Source organism: Gouania willdenowi, chromosome 7 (assembly GCF_900634775.1).
Source record: "Gouania willdenowi chromosome 7, fGouWil2.1, whole genome shotgun sequence".
NCBI lineage: Eukaryota > Metazoa > Chordata > Actinopteri > Blenniiformes > Gobiesocidae > Gouania > Gouania willdenowi.
In genome coordinates this window covers 15,379,974-15,402,353 of record NC_041050.1, presented here as the reverse complement: position 1 = coordinate 15,402,353, position 22,380 = coordinate 15,379,974, and the positions used below count along the sequence as shown (strand labels likewise).

Genomic DNA, 22,380 nt, shown 5'->3' with positions numbered 1-22,380 from the left:
TGATTTGCTTTCCAAATGGTGAAACTGAGGGATCAGAATGTAACGCCAGTCTGCATTTTTTCCCTTTTTTCACTTTAAACACCAAGAAACGTGCAACTGAGTCCAAAAATATGAATGCACTGACAGGAATTTTTGCCTATCGTCACTGGATTATTTCATTCATTCAGTTATTAATTCATTCATTTACATTCTCATGTTTTTCTTAGTCAGAGAAATGTGATGGCATAAGGAAAGGTACACTGTGGAGTGATATCAGTCTACCACAGATTGTCTATTATGGATTACTTTCAGTAATTCAGAAATATGTATGTATGTTAGGTTAATTAGACACTGTGCATGAAAATGAAAGTGGTTCATGTTTTGTTTTGTTTTTTTGCATTTTGTGGTTTTGTTCTAATGCTAGAGATTGCCTTTTTATCTGCAAACGAACAGTTTCAGAAGTACTAATACCGATTTATCTGTGGATTAAATATTGTCTGAACATTTAAATCTCAAACAGTCCAACAACATTAAAGAGTAGCCTTTCAGGATTAAACTACCTTTGAGGTTCTTATTAACCTCCTGCTTTTTTTTCCTTTCAGTCACTCCGCTTTGACCGATGAAGTATTTAACCCTTCTGAAAGTCTCTTTTTCATTTGAATGTTTGATCTTTCAAGGGCTTTGTGCATCAGAGGCTAATGGTGAAATGGCTGGTGTCTGTGACTCTTTTGTTCAATGGCTCAGAGTGGCTTTTTGTGAATGAAACCCAAATAATACTGCTTCGATCAGATGCTGTGCAAAACGTAGTACTAGTATTAGATCATACAATTCTAACTGCATTTTCTTAAAGTAAGACACATAAAATGTCTTACTGTGGAAATCTTCATGTGAAGAAAAGATTTTTTTTTATGATACAACACTATATATGCTACAATATTCATGATGTAAAATTATACTTGTATTTCTAATACATATATTTTGTAACCACTGTAAATTGTCCACCTTTTATTTATTTTTTTGTGTTTATATTGAGCTTTAATAAACGAATTAAGAGATGCTCATTCTTTTAAAGTCCCCAAACAAAATGTTATTGCGCTTTAATTTATTTGGCAATTTAAATGAATAAAAAATGTAAACACTGCTTCCTTAAGTTATGTTTGTTCTAACAGGTAACAATGCGAACATTCGCAGGTTAGTCACATTCAATCATGTGATTAATCAATTAGTGCCCATTAATAATCAGTCATTCAATTGATTATTAATGAACTATATATTTGAGCTTATTATTAAATAATAAAACTTGCCCTGTTATGTGTGATTTTTGTCTGCACGTGAGTGTGAGTCAGAATGACTCAGACAGCTGGGAAAGCTCACCCATCTAAAGTGGGCTCTGGCAGTGCGTAAAATGAACTGGGATTTGGGGGATTGAGGTTCTGTCTTTCTGTGAAATGAAGTTTTCCCCTTCATCAATCCCCGTCAATGGTTTTGGTCATTCTCTTAGAAAAAAACATCTATAGATACAAGTTATGTGTCAAATAAAGCTTTATTGCCCTTATCTAAAGAGTGCCCAAATCAAGGCAAATATATTTGTATAGCGCATTTCATACACAAGGCAACTCGATGTGCTTTACACGATCAAGAAGTGCAACAGAAAACATTCAACAGCTTAAAATTTATAAGAACATTAAAGTCTGCAATTATTATTTTTTTTAAATCATCAACAAACACATGACATCAACAACATGACCAAAAATCTCTCTCTCAATCGTACGCAATAGAGAAAAAAAGTGCCTTTAACTTTGATTTAAAAATGTTCACATTGGATGCTGACTTCAGTTCTGCTGGCAGTTTGTTCCACTTCTTTGCAGCATAACAACTAAACGCAGCATCACCATGTTTACTGTGAGCTCTGGGCTCCACTATCTGACCTGTGTCCATAGATCTGAGAGACCTGCTGGGTTCATACCTGACTAACATCTCACTGATGTATTCTGGACCAAACCCATTCACAGATTTATACACCAGCAGCAGAACTTTAAAGTCTATTCTAAGGCTGACTGGGAGCCAGTGTGAAGAGTTTAAAACTGGAGTAGCTGTTTGATGCTCTTTTGGGGGATTCCTGTCAGAAGACCATTACAATAGTCCAGTCTGCTGGAGATAAAAACATGGACCAGTTTCTTCTGATCTTTCTGAGTCATTAAACCTTTCACTCTGGAGATGTTCTTTAGGTGGTTGAAGGTTGTTTTTGTGATAGATTTGATCTGACAGCTGAATGTCAGATCTGAGTCAATCAGAACACCAAGGTTTTTGACTTGGTCTTTAGCTTTTAAAGATCGAGACTCAAGATACTTGCTGATAGCAGTCCTCTTTTCTTTGTTACCAAAGACAATCACCTCCATCTTGTCATGGTTTAGTTGAAGGAAGTTTTTACTCATCCAGCAGTTTATTTTTTCTAAGCAGTCACACAACACCTCAATAGGACCATAGTCATCTGGGTTCAGTGATAGATATAGTTGTGTCATCTGCATGGTCCTAAAGGAAGCATATAAAGACTAACAGAAAGGGTCCAAGAACAGAGCCCTGAGGAATCCCACTGGACACACTAACATTAAAGATATCTTACGTCACTTAGATTGATTTTCTCTCATTATTTGCCATTACTGGCACTTAAAACTATAAAGATTGTTATGGCAGTGAACGAACAAGAGGTCAGACCGACATACAATATCTTAAACAGAAGTGAAAGGTAATTTCACTTTTTTGGATCTTGGTTATAAGCCTGTTTAAGATTATGAAACCTCTGTGCTTTCTTTTCTTACTCTCTTGTCATGAGTAGCGGTGCAACAGAAACCCAACAGAAATCCCTTCTGGCTTGCCAAAAATATACTGAACTGTTGATACAACTGCGGTCTTCTGCAAAAATACCTGACTGATTCTTCTTCAAATGTGTGTGAATTAATAAATACCTCCCACATTTCATCATTTCAAGTGTTGAATTTTGGTCATTAAATCAAAAGAACCAAATGGTTAGGTTAAAAATATCATGTGTTCCTGCAGTGAACTATCTGTCAAATGATAAGCTATTGGCTGCCTTGGTTTGTTGCGGTCTTACATGTTTTTCTTGCTGTCTGTGAGTAAATTTCCCCCTTTAGGACAATAAAGATGTCTAACCTCTCGATGGCTTGCTGATTCAACACACCTGAATGTGATGAGTTGCTTGTTATCAGGCCCTCTGCAGAGCAAGATGATTCTACATAATTACATCCAGGTGTGGAGGAGAAAGTAAACATCTAATACTTGGAAACAGTAGCTTTGTGATACCAGGAAGAGGAGCATTGATATATAGATTCTGATCGGATCTATTGTTTAGGATTGTTTGCGATTTTATTTTTTTTTGTAAGCCTCTTTTCTTTATATTTTAGTTTTTTTCAAACTGTACTGCTAATGTGTCACATGAATACTCTTGATGAAATTTTCGAAGTTGTGTCAATGCAGAAAAATTCATACCCCATTTGTCTCTTCCAGTTTGCCACCTGTAACAATGTGATGACAAACTGCAGGAAGTGTATGTTAGGTTGAGGTTTTCTTTATTCAGACATGGTTTTTCAGGAGTTTTTTATCTCCCGACATGTTTCGACGTCAACTGCCAGTCTTTGTCAGAGGAGTCCTACTGATCGCCTTTGATGGTTCCTTTGATGTTTCAGTTGACTTCCATGTAATAGTTCCAGCGAGATTAAAGCACAACTAAGTAACTTGTGCTTAGTGCCCCCCTAAAGCTCCCTTTTGGTTTTGTCACTATTGTAAAAACATGCGCACCTTTGCTCTCCCAAGATGGTAGCAACCGATCACTGAAAAATCCTAATACAACAGTGACACTAAGGGTGCTTACGCACATATAGTCTCATGTGACCATGTGAACAGTATGAGGAAGAGAGACAAGTAAAATAAATGAATGATGTGGGAGTAATACTGAAGGGAATGTGGAAATGTATGCAATGTGTGTTTGTGTGCTAACAAAGCGGCTTTGAAAATGGATGGATGGATATTTGTGTGTGTGCTGCCTGATGGAGTGCTGGGTTGCAAGTGTGTGTGCATGTCTGTTGCGCAATCACACGCACTGTCGTCGTGCTGCTGAGTTGTCACTGCATGAAGTTGTGCCGTTCTTCGGACAAAGGTCTTCTCTGCCTTTTTTTTTACTGGCTCCGCCATGATAGAATTTTGAGAAAAGTGAATTTGCAGACAACCGTGTGCAGCCATGAGGCTGGTCATAATCTAGCATTAGTTTGTATTGGGCTGCCTTAAAGCAGTACGTTTTGCCACCGGGTCGGAGGCAGGGAAAGTTGCAAGTGCTGTGTTCTGGCCAGAGACAGCAGGGGGGATGAAAGACCCCCCAATCACCCCATAAATACTTGTATTACCCTCACAGGGACTATGACAATGTTTTATTAAGGTGAAAAAGTTACCGAGTTCTTCTTTAATTGTCTTCTTTTTGAACAGTATGTTGAGATTTTGTTTATTCAAACAAGGTCTTCCGACATGTTTCGACTGTAAACTGCCAATCTTTGTCAGAGGAGTTCCGCTGCTCACCTTTGGAGTGTGTTCTTAGTTGTTGATCTTTGCTTTGTATTGTATTAACTCTAAATAAATATCAACTAACATACGCCTGACTTTGAAATTATATTCCTTTAGTTTAGCTGCTGGTTTTCTTTTGCCACTTTTGTGTGTTGTCGGTGTGTATCAGTTTCCTTTTGTGAAGAGAACAGCTTGTGCCTAATTGGTTTTCGTCTGCTCTTTGATCAGTGACACTGAACATGGTGCTAGCCTGGTGTCATCATTACCCTGTTGGCTCCTCAAAGACCAAACAAACTTTCTTATGTCTTATTTAAGTGTGTAATACATAAGGACTTAGGAAAGCTCAAGAGAAAATGTTTTAGTTTTAAGCTAAGAAGAGTGTTGTTTTTAGAGAGAGCATCTCTGAATTGAAGTTAGCTCATTCATTTTTTTTATAATTTGCAAACAAAGGGGACTGCAGCAGAAAGTGAGGATGGATTAAAGAGGTCAAGGATAGGTACAACTTGAAGGGTGAAACAATCTGAATGGAGACAGTGATAGTCAAAGGTAGCAGAAAGTGTTGAAGAAACTTTTAAATGTGACTAAGGCTGCAGTAAGGCATGGGAAATGACGAAAACACTCAAAATTTGATTTTTATTTTTTATTTTTTTGCGATAAGGCAAAAATTAGACCCTAAAAACTACTGGAAATATAATGAACACACCAATGGGGTTAGACTACAGTAAGGCATGAAAAATATTAAAAATTTTAAAAGCACCTAAAATTAGTGATAGTATAGAAAGACATAAATAAAATAGACATAATTTTTTTTTAAAAATGAGGCTGAAACCTTAAAAACAAGTACATACACTTAAAGGTTTAGTGTTTCAGCAACAACCTACAACTGTCAACATAAACATGTTCCATCTTTTCTTTACGCTACTATTTTGAGCAGTCAATTGGACTATGTTTGCCATTATTCTACAGTTATAGTCTCCTTGGCTTGAGTCAACTGTGAGTCACTTTGATTTTCCACATTTGACTTACAGCAGTGAAGGGTGAAGTATTCATGGTTTTGTGAGAGCTAAAGTAAACTCACCGACTACCCTTTTGCTTGGCTTTTTGCTCATCCTTTGGTTTCTTTTATTCTGCACTTCCTTACTTGTTCACTAGTCCTTGGTTCTTTTTTTTTTCCTTTCCTGCGGAAGCACAAATGCAAGACTGACTTTTTCCATCTGTCACAGATATGAAGAGGTACATAAAACATGAAGGAAAACATCATGAACAACATAAAACATAGCTACAGTCTCATCTCAGTTTTCCCCCCCGTGTTTGAACATTTCATTTTCTTTCTCGTTGCTCTGTGAGTTATCTTTTGTCGTCTGCTGTTCACAGACAAAGTTCAGGTATTTTTATTAATTATAAAATTAAACTCAAGCTGGAAAATATTTTCATTACATTTTTAATTTGCTTTGATACTTTGCTGCTCTCTTGTAAAAGGGAAAGATATTCTGTAAACTGCTTAAACTCAAAAGCTGCTGTTTAAGTCTTCCTTGCTATGATCTCCCTGCCCTTCCTTAGTTTTTCTTTTTTTTTTTTATATGTAGATAATTGTTGGTTAAATCCCCCATGAGTAATACACTTGCGACCATGTTCATTCCCACCCCCCCCCCAAATTTCCACTATGTATTTTCTTTTCTTCCTGCCCGTACTTACCTCTCTCCTCTCTGACTACATCTCTTCACGTCTGCATGCATGTGTGGCAAGTGTGGGTGTGGAATTAATGTCACTGTCCCCGCTAAAAGGACTGGTTAAGCTGAGCTCCCTGCTTGAGGTTTAGAGCTGAATAATGTGATTCTGTGGAGTGCAGATACTGAGGGCAGTCGCGTGCCATCAGTGCTTAGTGTGTAGAAGGTGAAACTTAGAGTTGGATGATAATTCTCTGCTGAGTTGATTGGTTTTATTTAAATGGAGATTAGTTTGAAAAAGCAACTCTGATTCAACTAAATTCCTAATTTTGACTTACTATTAAAATGTTTTCTGTACAGCTTTTGTACTATAGCAGACATAGGCAACTGGTGGCCCTCGGTCAAAATTTTTGCGGCCCCCAAAGTAAATGTACAAAATGACAGAAAAATACACTAAACAAGAGCAAGAATACATTAAAAAAAACACAAAGAATTACAACATTGTAGGAAAATACAGTAAAATACAAGATAAAGAATCAGGAAGTACTCCAAAAATGAACAAATAAAAAACCCAACGGTAATATACAAAATTACTCAACAAAAGTTCACAAAAAGACGAAGAAAAACACAAAAAATGACTCCACAAACAAGCAAAACGACAACACAAATACACAATATGACTTCGAACAACATATATTTTACTGGAAACACATTATGACTACAGAAATGCACAAAATGCCTTACAATGAGCAAGATGACAACAAACACACACAGAATGACAGAAACACACACATAATTTATATAAAAACTCTTTGTTCTTTCCTGTATTAATGCTCAGATCATCGTTATTCTAATGCTGACATGAATGTTGAACATGTGGCCCTTCGATAAAAATAAAAAAAAACACATTTTTGTGGCCCCGCTGTGATAAAAGTACCAAAGGCTACTGTGTATGTACTGTATGTCAACAGCTACTCCTCAATGTGTTGTGAAAAATTTGAACCTTTATTTTTTGGTTGTTTAAAGAGTTTAAATTGACAGTGAATTAAAAAAAATTCAATCAATTGACAGAGAATGTATTATATAAAAAAGAAGCGTATTAGACATTTGACTAAAAACATTTGACTTTGGAAATACACATCAAGCAACACTTTTACAAATGACCACAACATATTCACAAACTTTTACAGAAGGTCAAAACAAATGAACAAATATGGAAACACTTTTCACTTACAATGTGCCTTTGGTAAATCTGTTTCAACATTTGTAAAAGTGTTTTGCTATTTGTAATTTTTAGATAATTATGTATTTATTTTACAAATGATATAAATGTGGGGTCCTTCCATCAGTCAAGCAGTGGCTGCATCTGCCCACATGCGTGCCTGATCAAATATCCTCTTCTTATTAAGGATATAATAGGATAAGGATGTTTGATCAGGCATTATTATATTATATCCTTATCCTGTTATATCGGCTTTTTATTTGTAAGCCTATTGGCTTCTCCCTCTCCCATTAACATGCTATTACTAGTATTACTTTTTTGTTGTTGTATATTCATACATCTGAATGGATGTTTTTTATGTTCTTTCTTTTTTCCTTTAATGGCTACACTAAAGTGCTAAATAAATTTAAAAAAATTAATTAAAAAAAAAAAAAAAAAAATCAGCCAATGGCCGATCTTGAAAAAAGTCCATATATATATTTCAACCTCTAATAAATAAATCAGTATAATAAATAGTAAAATGATAAAATAGTGAGCCACCATTTTTTTATACACAGGCTCACATCACATTCTACAAACTCTCCCATTTTGGCATGCATTTACCTACATTTTTCATCCCTAAAATAATGCACAATTCTTGAAATTTGACCATGTATCCCACAAAATCAGCCATAAATTAAAAACCCTTCAGACACTTTACAAGCCTTAAGAATCAAAATGACTAAACATATTTGTAAGAACTGTGTACTGACTAAAACAGTCAAAAAACTAAAGACAAATTAACATGGAAAGAATTGCATTGTTTAAAAAAGAAAGAAAAAAAAGTCAAAGTAGACCTGCTGAGTTTAATCAGTGTTTATTGTCTCCACTTTATGATTGACAATTTATTTTATGTCTTATCACGTGGCAGTACTCTCTACGCTGTTAATGCAAATGTGTCTTTTTCACAGAAATATAAGGAGTTTGAACGTGCCGTGCGGGTTGAGGAGATTGATGGTCTGCGACTGGTGAAGAGGCTTGCAGAGAACATGGAAGAGATGTTTCACAAGAAAGCCCAGGCAATGAAGGTATTCATACATGCCTTTTAAAGTCTGTGTAAAGCAAATTCAGCCATTTTCTTATAAATAAATGAGTGCTCATTTAACTAAACCTAGATCCTCCGCCATGGTACGTCATCATGTACGTCTACGCACTTGCTTATTAGTTGTCAAAACGCTCTGATCGTACCAACAAATATTCAGCATTGAGCAAGTCCGTTTCCTGATGTCTTGCAAGAAAGGGGAGATGTGCAGAAATGTGGTGAAGCAAAAAACCAATGTCATCGCTTGACTAGACACTTTTCTAGATTTAACGCTTCGGAGAACGGCCGAGATACAAAGACAAGTGACCATGACTGAAGCAGCTGCATTCAGATCTATTACCAGTGCTGAAAGAAAACAGTTATACTTTACTAGAAGACTTCATATTGTTAAGTTTAAGAATTGTACATGATAAAAAAAGAAAGAAAAAGTACATGAAATAAATCAGACCTGGGCATTTTACGGCCCGCGGGCCACATCCGGCCCTTTGTGTGTTCCTGTCCAGCCCGCTTGAGGCCAATCAAAAATTAAAAAATAAATAAAAAAAATATCTGTCGAGTGTGAAATAAAACGGTTATGCTTTTATTTTGATAAGCCTTGTCTCTCTGCTTGCGATTTCAGTCTCTACCGTTTCCAGCATTGTCACACCCACAGCACCATCTGATTGGTTACCCATTGAGCTACGTCATGTGTAACGGCCAATCAGCAGTACGCGCGTATTTAGTAAAAAAGCGTGTGAAGGTGAAGTGATGCCCGGTTACCCCCGCAATGTCAGCTCATGCTAAAAAAAGAAAAGTGGATAGCGAATGTCGTGTTTTCAAAAAGACATGGACCGGCAAGTATTTCTTTACCGAACTGAAAGGTAACGCCGTGTGCTTAATTTGTGGCACACAGGTCGCTGTGTTCAAAAATTATAATTTGAATCGCCACTACACGACCAAGCACGGGGATAAATACCAGAATCTGTCTGATGAAGAGCGCACACGGGAGGCTGATGCGTTGATGGGAAAACTGAAAATTCAACAAGGACTTTTTACCATACTTCACACCTCCAGAGTTGCAGCCGTCAGGACAAGTTTTATAATTTCTCACAAAATCGCCAAAAAAAAGTAAGGCGTTTTCTGATGGAGAGTTTGTTAAAGAGTGCATATTGGACTCTGTTGCCCTGATATGCCCCGAGAAAAAAAGCGCATTTGAGAACGTGTCACTCTCCCGACGCTCTGTAACAAGGCGGATTGAGGATATCGCTGGAAACTTAGAGCTTCAGCTGAAAAACAGAGTGGCCGACTTTGACTGTTTTTCTCTGGCTTTGGATGAGAGCTGCGATGTACGTGACACCGCCCAGCTGCTCATCTTCTTACGTGGGATAACTGCAAACTTTCAAATCACGGAGGAGCTGGCAGCCATGCAGTCAATTAAAGGGAGAACCACAGGTGATGACTTGTTTACGGAGGTAAATGCGTGTTTGGACATTTTAGGACTGAAATGGGACAAGCTGGTAGGTGTGACAACAGATGGTTGTCCAAATCTGATGGGGAAAAATGTTGGACTTTTAAAGAGGATGCAGGATAAAGTGACAGAAATTAACCCTGTGCAGAAATTGACATTTTTGCATTGTATTATTCACCAGGAAGTGTTGTGTAAGACAGTGTTAAAAATGAACCATGTTGTTGGTACTGTAACTAAAGCAGTTAACTTTATCAGAGCGAGAGCGTTAAATCATAGACAATTTGTTGCACTTTTGGAGTTAAATGAGAGTGAACATGGTGACATAAGCTACCACAGCAACATCAGGTGGCTCAGCCTGGGCAAGGTACTGAAAAGTGTCTGGGACCTGAGAGACCAATTTCAGTATTTCTGTGGGGATATGACATCCCGGAACTTTCAGATGAAGACTGGGTGGCAGACCTCGGATTTGCTGTGGATGTGACTGCACTTATGAACGATCTTAATGTCAAACTGCAGTGCAAGGGCCTTTTTGTGCATGAGATGTACAGTGCAGTGACGGCTTTCATGAGAAAGTTGCAGTTTCTCTCAAACCAAGTGAAGGGCAACATTCTGACCCACTTGCCATCACTAAAGGAAGCCACAAGATCTGCTCGATCAGATCAGATCGATTACCCCCAGAAGTACTCAAACAAGCTGGAATCACTACATGGAGAGTTTTTGAGGCGATTTCAAGATTTCAAAACTCTTGAGCGTGAAATGCGCATGGTTTCTTCCCCCCTCAACTACAATGTGGACAATGCACCAAGCGATGTTCAGATGGAGCTCATTGAACTGCAGTCTGACCTACTTCTGGCAGAGCAGTTCAGGTCAGTCTCACTGCTGGACTTTTACTCCTCCCTCAAAAAGGAGATATTTCCACACCTGAGAAAGCATGCTCAGAGGATTCTAGTCCTCTTTGGATCCACCTACGTATGTGAACAGACATTTTCAGTGATGAAGTTGAACAAATCCAAACACAGATCCTCCATCACTGATGATCACCTCTCAGCTGTTCTTTGCATAGCCACCTCAGACATTCAGCCAGATTTCAATGCCCTTGTTGAAGCCCAGAACAGACTGGATTATTCGCACTGAAGAGGTAAAATGAGGTGGAAAACAGAACAAGTTATTGTTTGTTGAATTGCAGTATTTCTATAAACGTATTAAGTTATTTTCTTTATTTATTTATTTATTCAGTTTATTTCTGACATGGTTGCATTCACAGAAGTTTTGTTATTCTTTTTTTTTTTTTTGTACATGCCGAAAAAGGAGACGAGAGAAGCAGTTTGCTTATCCAAGTTGTGAACAAGTTAAAAATAAATGGCTGTGATTCAATGATTGTTTTTGTTTTCTAATTTCAATTTCACTTAGCCTAATATAAATATTTAAGGATAAAGAGTTTAAATAAAACCATCAAAAACAATCTGCTTTTGTGTTAAGTTAAGTTAAATGAAATTATTATTTATCTTACTGTAAATCAAAAATCATATTGAGCAGAATTTAATTGAAATATTGTCGATGTGGCCCTCCAGCAGTGCTCGGGTTGCTCATGCGGCCCCCGGTAAAAATTAGTTGCCCACCCCTGAAATAAATGCTTCTATTAATCTGGAAGGCTGCAGGTCAATTCCAATTTTTTGGTCGCGTGATGTATATCTGATTCTTTCATGTCAATGTGAACAGTACAATTCCGATTTTTTTCAAATCCAAATATCTACCACTTTCAGATGTAGATATAAATCCAATAATATCTGATATTTTGCAATGAGAATGCTGAGGTTGCATTCTACCTGAAGTCAATAACCATCAAAATACAATAACGTTATAATTCTGCATCCCTGATAGAGCAGCAGGAAAGGGGGGAAACCCTGGTGGAGGACAGAGTGAAAAATAGACAGTGGAAGGAGTGAGTTCTTAAAATTAATAAATATTTATTGTATTATACATACATACCGGCCCCGGATAAAGCAGAAGAAAATGGATGGATGTATTATTAGTGCCACACACACGCCGAGACAAGATGCTTCCATATTTACTTTCGTAAACGCAGTGTGTGCCTACGTGCACACGTAGTACCTCACGAGCTCTTTCACGCATGCGGGTCACTTCAGGGTCACATTTCGATCATACTCCAAACTGATAGAAGACACATTTATTTTGTAATATGAACAAGCACACAAAAAATCAGATTTTTCAAAAATATCTGAATTGAGCATTAAGACAGAATTAAGACCATGAACTCATTCAATGCCAGCCATTTTCAGATTTTCAACCCCCTCAGTGCCAGCCGTTTTTGAGCATTTTGACTGATTTAAAAGACCCACAGAATATTTTCTACTATGACTATCTGAAATCTGTTATTGGCTCGTTTCGTTCTTTTGTAGTCAGCCGTTGAATAGAGCAAGTTTTACACAAATCTTCAGTTTCAGAGCAAAAAGCTGAGAAAAAAGCCTTTTTCTTAAAAAAAAAAAACCCTGTCAGTGACTTTAAAGCTATTTTTTGTGCTTTAGTGACAACTCTAACATCTGAACATTGTTTCCTTATATAAAACAAAAAACAAAGCACTGAGACCAGGCTTTTGATGGCAAAACTATTATTTTGTTTTGGTTCAGAGTTGATTGGATTTCTTACTGTATTTTGGCGTTTCTCCAACTTTCTCTCCCGTCAGTCTGCACACACGCAACTTCCTCTTTCTCCCAGACATGCAGAGTGTCATTGCATTACCCGTATTTTTTTTATTGTTTTATCTCACCATCGCCACACTATCCATGAGTTTCACACATGCTTTGGTCGAGTGTGTCCTGGAGCTACAGGTGATAGATCCTAACAGGACAATGTGATGCAGCTAATATAATAAATTCTCTCTCTGAGAATCTGAAGGAGCACCGATAGTGACAAATAATTTTCACACTTTTCCCTTTGCCTGCTTTTACGCTTCTTAATAATTCTCTTACATTCTCTTACTTTATGACATGGCATCTTTGGATGCCATGTCCAAAGTCGTGGTCAAGTCTGTCTCAGTGTTATAATCACAGCTGAGGATGTGCACCAAGTGAAAAGTTTAATGTTACTATGAGTAATCTGACATTTTTGGGAAAATTACAGTGGGTTCTTTAAAGTGAGCGCTCGATTGAAAACATTTAATTGAATAATTTTACATTGTTAGCTTTTGGAATAGGACATAAATTACTTTATCCCTGTTGTAATAAGGATAAACACTAGCAATTAAACCAATTCCATTTGCTTTTCCCAGAAGGATTAATCCTCTTTAATATTTAGGTTTTTTTTGTTTTTTGCCTTGTGTAAAGTCATTGGTGTATTGTCATAAACCACTCTGTTGACAACAGTATAATTTGTTAGGCAGTGGGAGTAAATATATGGAGGCTATTAACCGAGTTGTCTGTGTGCGATCTATGCGAGAGTGCGTAAAGCCCCTGGAGATATAAGGACTCGGCTAATGGCTTCTCCAAAGTCAGTGCATCCATGTCTGGATCTCTTTTTAATAGTACATCTTGTTTCTTTGTGAGCTTTTATGCTCATGTGTGTATGACATGCAAAGAGAGGAGAGGAAAAATAGGCAACCCCAGGGATGAACTTTGTGACTTTGCAAAGACACATGACAGTTGTGTTAAGTAAAGGGTCAAGGCTCCACTTCACATTTTCAACACTGACAGCTAGCTTTGTAATTAATTTCTAGTTTTTAGAGAGCAATGGCGCGTACACACCAAACGTGTTGAAAGCGTCAGGTTTACGTAGACAATATATGGTGGACGCACTTCTAGAAGCGTCGAGAGGTCCCACGCATCCTGTGCGGCACGTTTTGGAGTTTTACGCGCGACTGGCGCTGCGTTTTGTGATTTCAAGCTTTTGACGTGCGTCCGACACCTCCAATACAGCCGACGCTAGAGTTGGGATTGTTGAACTTTTGGGGCATATCGTGGCGCGTCGACCAATCTGGAGCATTCCCCAACCGTGTTGTATTTAGAATAATGAAAAAAAACCACTAACTGGAGACAGATGGACAGGCCCTTCTGCTGGAATAGAGCACCTGTCGTTGGTGGGTAGGAGATGCGAGCGCCAATGCCAGTCAGCAGGTCGCCAAGCTGGGCACGGGAAACACGGAAGTAGCGCTGAAAGCGACTTGCGTCCAAGCGCAGCTCTGGTGAATCCGGAAACGGCACTGTGGCGCAAATAAAGCCAAGCCACGCCACTCTCTCAATAATGTAGAGACGATGAACGGGAGTTGGGGGCGGTGTGTTCAGCAAGGAACTCCAAACTTTATGCTCCATTCAACCACACTTCTCTATAGCCCTCTAACATCACAGTGCACACACTGAGTCACATCGAAATACATCCGACCAGAAACACCGCCTTCTCATCACAATAATGTTCCCCACAATATCACAGTCACTCGGTGAATTATAAACGTAACTTATCGCCACATATCATTCATTGTATGAACACCATTGGCAACAGAGAAGCCCCTCCCCTAAATGCTCAACGCGCTCTCTTCCCAACTTGTTTGGACGTGCGTCCAGAGCGCCTTCGACGCTGCTGACAAGCGTCTGATTCAATGAACACAAGCATCCAAATACAGGCAGGAGGCATGATTTTGACGCCTGAAATGCGTTTGGTGTGAACGCAGCATTAGTAAACTTCACTTTTGTTTTACACCTATCTGATATTGATATTGGATCGGCCGATATTTAGCATTTTATGCAATTATTGTGATCGGCTGTAATGTCTTCATTTGTGATCAATGGCGTCATTGTCATGATAAAACCTTCTGCACATGCTCCCATTGCATTGTCTAATACTTTTAATTTATACCAAAGATTTCCACACCATTGACATGTTTGCTCTACGTGACACAGGTTTATTTCACTCATTTGTGCACAGAAATGAAAACCTATGCACGAATAGCGAAAATGGTGCTCGGTTGGAGCGCATTGGCTGAGCGCCGGTTAGCTTCCCCAGCCTACCGGGGGGCAGCCAAATTGAAATACTTTAACTAAATAGCAAGAGTTGCACAAGAACCAAACAACAACACTACCTCATACAAAAGACATTTGTTTTCAGTAGAAAACAGTGGTTTTGGGGTTTAGTTACTTTTTAACATATATAATACAAGGACTTATAAGTATTTTCCCATTTTTCCATGCACTTTAGTTTTTACTTCAGATTTATCAGCTTCTATTACCAAAACTCTCTCAGGTCTCCTTTTGTTCATTTCCACAGCTGTCCTAAAGAATTGCTTTTTCTGGGTGCCTGTGTGTCCCCTTTACCGTTCCTATTCCCATTTCTCTGCTTTTTGCTAAAGTGTATGTGGCGCTTCAGTGATTCAATTTCCAAGCAAATGCTTTTCCCGGTCCGTCAACATGGTTTTATCTCCTTGTCTCCTTGTTGATTCTCCCCTTTTATCGCTTGCCACCACCTGCTGAGAGAAAGCCATCCCTGTTGCAGTGAAAGCCTGCACGTCTAAATGTACTGTCGACCTGATGTCAATGATTTTTGAGATGGGTCTCTAAGAGAAGGAAATGTGATGACAAAAGTGACGGTAGTAGTTTGAGTTGGAAAGAAATGCAGTGGATTAGCTCACCAACACAATGAATGTTTTTACTGCCTTTTTGTTGCATTAATGTAACTCAGTCATAACCATTTCTGACTGGAAAAAATAGGTTTAGTTAATAGGTCCTAATGAGATTATTCCTGTATGGCCCTGTGTTGACAGTGCAAAGCACCATAGGGGATAAATCTGAGCCAGACATGGATCATATTTGACTAAAACCTTGATCCATGTCATTAAAACTAGGAAAAACATCCACATGTATGAGGTTATGAGTTCCAATATCAGTGTTAAACTGAATTCTGAGGGTGGCTTAGAGTTTATATTGGCAAGTTTTTTTTTTTTTATTGTTTCAAAGGAGTAGGGAGAAGTTTAAGGAACTTATAGGTGCCTATACCTCTCCTTCACAAAAAAACATTTTAAACTTCACATTTGGTTTTTCAATATGTAAGAATACATATACAGTGCATATACATAATTTTTTTTTAATGTTTATGTTCATTTGTAACAAAAGTAATGGAAAAATAAATCAGAGTATTTAATTTTTATCTTTTATATTCGTTTGTAGTAAAAACTAATGGAATGATAAACCAGAATATTTTCTTTTTTATCGTTTATGGCCGTTCGAAACAAAAAGTAATGGAAAAAGTAAACCAGAATATTTACTTTTTTATTGTTAATGTTTGTTACTAACAAAAGTAATGGAAAAATAAACCAGAATATTTTCTTTTTTTTTATCGTTTATGGTAGTTCAAAACAAAAAAGTAATGTCAAAAAATAACCAGAATATTTACTTTCTTGTTTCTGTTCGTTTGTAACAAAAGTAATGGAAAAAATAAACCAGGATATTTGCTTTTTTAGCGTTTGTTCGTTTGTAATAAAAGTAATGGTAAAAAAATAAACCAGAATATTTTGTTAAGTACTTTCATACATGTTAGAACTTGGAATGCATTCACACCAGCAAATCCTGCCATGCTTTAAGTGGGCCAGGATTTGTTTCCCCATTAAGTCCAGCTTGTTTGGCCTGGTGTGAACACGCAAACGGACTCCAGCATAGATGAAAACGGGGATCTCAGAGTCGTTGCAAGCAAATTAGGCTTGTTTCACACCATAGGACATAAAGCTGTTGGACGGATACTTGTGCTGCCGCAGGATTAATGAAGAAAGTGACCATATAGAAAACTAAAAACACCCAGCTCAGGTAACAGAGGTGCACAAAAATGTGCAAAAACTGTGACAGCAGAACATAAACTGCCTTGAGTCACAGTTGCAAAGTGATGGATAAACTCGTATTTACTCATACCAACACTGTACAATAAAAGTTAATGTGCATCAAAAACCAGTAGCTCTTTTAACTAACAGGGTTTTTCTTGTTATTTTGGAGTGATTCAAGAAGCACATTGTAAATGCAAATTATTGTGTTAAAATGGTCATCTTCTTCAGACTGAATCTTGGACTATCCTGATGTGAAAGCAGTAAAGGGAAAGATGGACTAGCATTCCAACAGAAGTCCATATATTAACAAAAAAAAAAAACAAACTAGATCAACAGAAGCAAAGTTTACTTAAAAAACTGAATTAAATATTTTTTTTTTTATTGGTTTATAGTAGTGTTAGTTAAGCACCAAATTTGCTAAAAATACAACTTGAGATTAATTTAGGTTTGCAAACTAGATCTGAAAAATCAGTCTGTACATTAAACATTTCCACCGCAACTGTGTATATGAGGAATATAAAATTTTGCGTATGTCCGTGTTCTCCTTCTGTTTAAACAATTGTTTCTTTTTCCTTGTAGGAAGCTTTAGTGTCTAAACTAATTTTAAGCGCAGTTTCTTAGCTTCCCATTTTTGATTTAATAATTACTATTACCTTCACGTCCTCGGTCCAATTATTGTTTTCTGGCAGATGCTCGTCTCCACTCCTCTTACCTCGCTCCTAGGGAAAAGCTTGTATGCCGACTGAAAGTGGTAGAAACAACAAATGATTAAGTGAGACGTGAACACGTTATCATGGTTTAAAGGCGTTGAGCTATTGTAATACCCTCTTTGAAGTTAAGCATGCCTGTGTTTCAAGTGACAAATGCACTTCAAAGCAGAGAGGATGCATTGCTGGTAGGGCTGTTTCACTTGTAATGACATTGGTTTTCTGTACCTGCTGATATCGTTTACCTGTGGCAGCTATGCCTCTGTAGTCCTCAATGTGATTAACAGCATATAGTAAGGAAGTCGCCACTAGTGCTTGTATGAAAACAAGAGTTTAAGTTTTTAACTTTAATTTCTTTGCCATGAGAAACCCTTCTCTTATTCAACTTTATCTTAAATTGAAGAAGAGAATCTTCTATCCCCTACATTTTAATATTTTACAAATCATTGACTAAAAGAGGAAGTGTACTTCAGGGCAGGGTCTTCACTGCCTTTCCTGGTTTTCATTGTAGAGGATTCACCTTTTTCTGTTATTATTGGCTTTATTAATACCTTCTAAAAATAGTTTAATCATGCTTTTTTTTAAGGGTGTGGGTGTTGCTGCATGTAGGATTATTTATTTGATATTTTGTTGTCTGGAAGACTAAAGTTCTAGGGCCATGTTTCTGTCACCTAAAACACAGATTTGTCCCATCCGGTGACACCAGCCCTCAAACACCCTCCACTTGTCGTACAGAGACCTATTGGAGAAAGTCAGGGGGCTCTGTACGGTGGAAATCACACGCTGTTTGAGTCCCACGGCAGAGAGATTGCGGCACTCAGGGGCCAAGCCCATAGCACTCTGCCTGTGACAGCAGGTCCCTGGTACACAGGAGTTGCCATGGGCGGGCGCACAGCAGCCGGTAAATCACCGCCATCCAGTGCATAGCAGGCCAATGCGGAGCCACCAGGATCAGAGTGTGGCTGTGCTGCAAGTCTAACGGGGGGAAGACATAGAGCAGCACGTGTGGCCAATTGTGCGTCAGTGCGTCTAACCCGAGGGGGGCACCCGTGTTGTGAAGGGAATAAAACAGTGTGCACTGCATGTTTTCTTCTGCGGAGAACGGATCCACCACAAGCTCCGGGTGCAGCATCCACTCCCCATACATTGGCGCCCTCCTGGACAGCAGGTCTGCGTCTGCGTTCAGGGCTCCCGGGATGTGCGTCGCCCAAGGCGACCACAGCTCCACAGGATGAATCTGCGCGCCTGCAGGTGCAACCGACCGGAGCGCAATCCACCTTGACGGTTGATGTATGCTACTGTGGCCGTATTGCCCATCCTCACCAGGGCATGGTGGCCTGTGAGGAACGGAAGGAAATGTCTCAGTGGGAGTAACACCGGTGAAGGCTCCAATAATTGATGTGAGAGTGCCGTAGGCTCGCATCCCAGTGACCCCTCACAGACCAGCCCTCGTGCACCTCGCGTGGTGACCATTTTCCTGGATGTGATGGTGCCCATAGGCATCCCTTGTCAGGAAATCAGGGCGCGCCAGTGGCACAGAGCCTCTGCACACTCTGGCGTGATCATCATTCACTGCGCACCATGACTAACTGGGTTCTCTGGTATGACAATCATCCTTCGTTTGCATGATGCACATGGTTTTATGGTGTGATCACCAACCTCTGTGGATCATGACGCACGGGGTTCAACTAGCATGAGGTCATCCACAGCTGGAATTCTCCCCTGTGGAGGCGACCGGGCAGATTACGAGGATGGCAGACGCCATCCTTGTGGCGCCTACCATGGGGACAACATTCTCCATTCAGCATTTATCATGAAACATACCTAGAGTAAAAATACCTAAAGTCAAAGCCGCTCTGACACAGTGCGGGAGAAACAACACAAATCGCCCCTTTGTTTAACAATGAGAAACACAAGCTGACTCTCTCAGGGCCTATGAATGTAGGATGTTGACAAATCAAGGAGGCAAGGTCAAGCTGGGCGCCCCAGCTGGAAGCGAGCCTCACCACGGGCTCCACACAGGTCCCCATTTTAATCTCCGTTGCGAAGGGGGTGCCGTGGGGAGGAATATACGGCTCCTGTTGAGAGAGGTAGGCTTGGCGTGCCAGCTGTCTACCAAGGCTCTTTACCGTAAAAATGGTAGGAGATGAGAGCGTCAAGGGCCCGCTGTGCGTGTTCCAGCCCGAGGCACTCTGAGCAGACCTGTTGTGTGTCTTGGTCCAATATTTTGTTCCCGAGCCTCCGAGCATCCGGACCCCCTGGTGTGCGGGGCCTTGTTCTCCATCTTCTTCTCTGTGCTGGTGTGCAGGCAGGAAGTGGCTGCTAAGCTAACCGAGGACCGACACCCAGTGCCTAGCAACCACGTGGGGTGGCGAGGGCGGTGTCGTAACCGAGCCGGTAACTGCTGTGTTGTGTCCGGTGCTCGACAGCCGCGATGTGGCAACGAGTGAAGCACTGAGCCGAGCCGAAAACAAGTGGGTCAGTGGTCTGCTCTCGACGGCCGTGCAAGGCGTCGAAGCAGTGTTACATCAAGCGTGGAAGCAGGAAAAACACTGGGCGACCTGGTGTGGTCGAAAACAGAGTAAAGGATATCGACAGCAGCATCCGGCAACGGAATCCAGAAGGGATCCACCTGTGGACAGTTAAGCTGCTGCAACGCGAGATAGTTCTGAGTGAGAAGAGGTCTTTGAATGGCGCTGTATTCTCTGCCCCCTCTACTTATAGTAGGCAGGACTATCTGCGGTGGATGAATACATTTCACCAGCCAATCAGGATTGGCGTAATGACATAGGGCTTCTGAGATATGATGTGGATGCGAAACCAATCAAAACCAATGTTATGAAAGGGAGCATTTTTTGCTATTTTTAAGAAATTATCAAAATTATCAAAATTGTCAAAACATCAGAATTCAATTAACTTCATCTTGGTTGGGTTTTTTCTTTCAGCAATGACCGAGGACCATCCCTGACCGCACATCCCTGGACTGTAAACACATTTTTTTGCATCGGGGGCTGTATTTCGTTCGAGCGAAAGTAATGCAACCTTGACATTACCTTGCTGGTGTGTGCAATACTGTAGTGTGGGAAAGTACTGGTACACTAAGTCACTGCACTTGTCATTTTCTTCTTTTCCTGATCAGTCGTCAGCCTTTGGTCATTATCCCATCAGCCAGTGTGTATGTGTTTCTGCTGAGGGTGATGGCAACTAATGATGGTAAAGGGCTTGCCCCAGTAGATCTTAGGACTGTCACTTCATTTTATTACTTTGATTTTTTTTTTTTTTTACTTTCAGAAAAAAAGAGTCCTTCAAAGATAAAATCAATAGGCCTATGTGGGCAGGAAGATTTGAACATGTAAATGTCAAGAAAAAAAGAACTTAGAAGTTCAGCAGAAGGCAGAGAGAAGGGTACATCCTGGACTGGACACCAAGCTTTTACACTGTATTTGATATTAGGACTTGATATTTTAAAGCACACAATTGTTGTTCATATTTTCCACTCTTCTTCTCTTTTACACCTGCATCGTCAGATTGTTGTCTTTTTTTGCTTGTACCTAATTGGTGCAAAAAAAGAGGAAGTATAGTTTCGCAGAACACTTTTAAAATTTGTTGACGCTGCCATTCTTTTCTCGCTGGTTTGACTTTATTAATTGCTGTCCCCAGTTCTATTGATGGTCCGACCCAAGCCAATCAAACTCTGTCGAGATCAGCTTTTTTGGCTGAACTAAGACCCATAGGACCTGCCCAGAGGTTATTACAGGGCTTGGTCAGCACATCCTGTTTATATATAACTAAGGAGTTGTATTTGCATATTGTGTTCTTAGCCATAAGGTCATGTGTTCATGTTTTGGGGTGAAGTCCGTTTCCTATAGTGGTGTCAAAGGATTAAAATTTTTAATCACGATTATTTGCATTATTTTACCGAGTTAATCACGATAAAAAATGTTTTGCTGAAACTGTGTTTTGTCTCATTGGAATATGTATGTCAACTTTGTTCCAGCAAATGTATTGTGCTTTCTATTGTTTTTTTTTCTCCTTGGGAATCTGAACTTGAATGAGTCAATTGTAGCCCTGCTAGGTCTAGATATCACCTATGTCTGAGCCAAACAGTCACAACAACATGATTACGCATGATATTTCTGTTTTTAACCAGCTAACAGCAGAGTGTGCATTTAGCTGAGGCCATTGTCAAACACGCTGTTATGCAGGAACACAGGAACAGATGGTGTTAGTGTAAGTCTTCCTGCAGCGTAATATTTCTCGTACTATTTGTGACTGGTGTGCTTACTATATTTTAGGTTTCAATCAAGTAAGGGTGTAAGAAAAAATCGATTTGGCAATATATTGCAATATTTCACTGCGCGATTATCATATCGATCCAAAAAAATGTCCAAATTGACTTTTTATCAAAAAACTTTTAATTACAGTTATTTACCATTTACTTGCTCTCACAAGTTTAAAAAAAATAAAATGAATTATGTTTCATACAATTTTGTACTTGTAAAGGTGGAATTTGTATTTGACACTCGATGTATGTCGTATTGTTTAGTATTGCGATATATCGTATCGTGACATGCAAATCATGAATCGTATCATCAGATTCATGGCAAAGCGCACCCCTACAATCAAGGGAATTGGCAGTAAAAAGTCCACCTCTAATGCTGCTAATGACTGAGACCATAGTTAAGGCTTGCGTGTAAACAATCCCAAAACTAGTCGTCCTCAGTATTTATCATGCCTTCACCTTCTGTGACTGCTTTAGACAGATGTTTGTGTTACCTCCTGAAATGTGATAACTCAGTTTATTACTGAGTCTCTGCCTTTGCATGTGTCTGCAGATAGTTGCAAAACATTGTCATTTATTCCTCTTCTGACACGCACTGGACGCTGC

General features: G+C 39.3%; 1 protein-coding gene across 1 annotated transcript in view; it reads left to right on the top strand.

Moving 5' to 3' along the window:
* LOC114466715 (voltage-dependent calcium channel subunit alpha-2/delta-3-like) overlaps positions 1–22,380 on the top strand; it is a 177,859-nt gene that overhangs the window by 22,753 nt on the left and 132,726 nt on the right. The window contains exon 3 of the mRNA XM_028452390.1: positions 8,391–8,507. Within this exon, the coding sequence (XP_028308191.1) occupies positions 8,391–8,507 (117 nt within the window). The remainder of the gene's footprint in view (positions 1–8,390; positions 8,508–22,380) is intronic.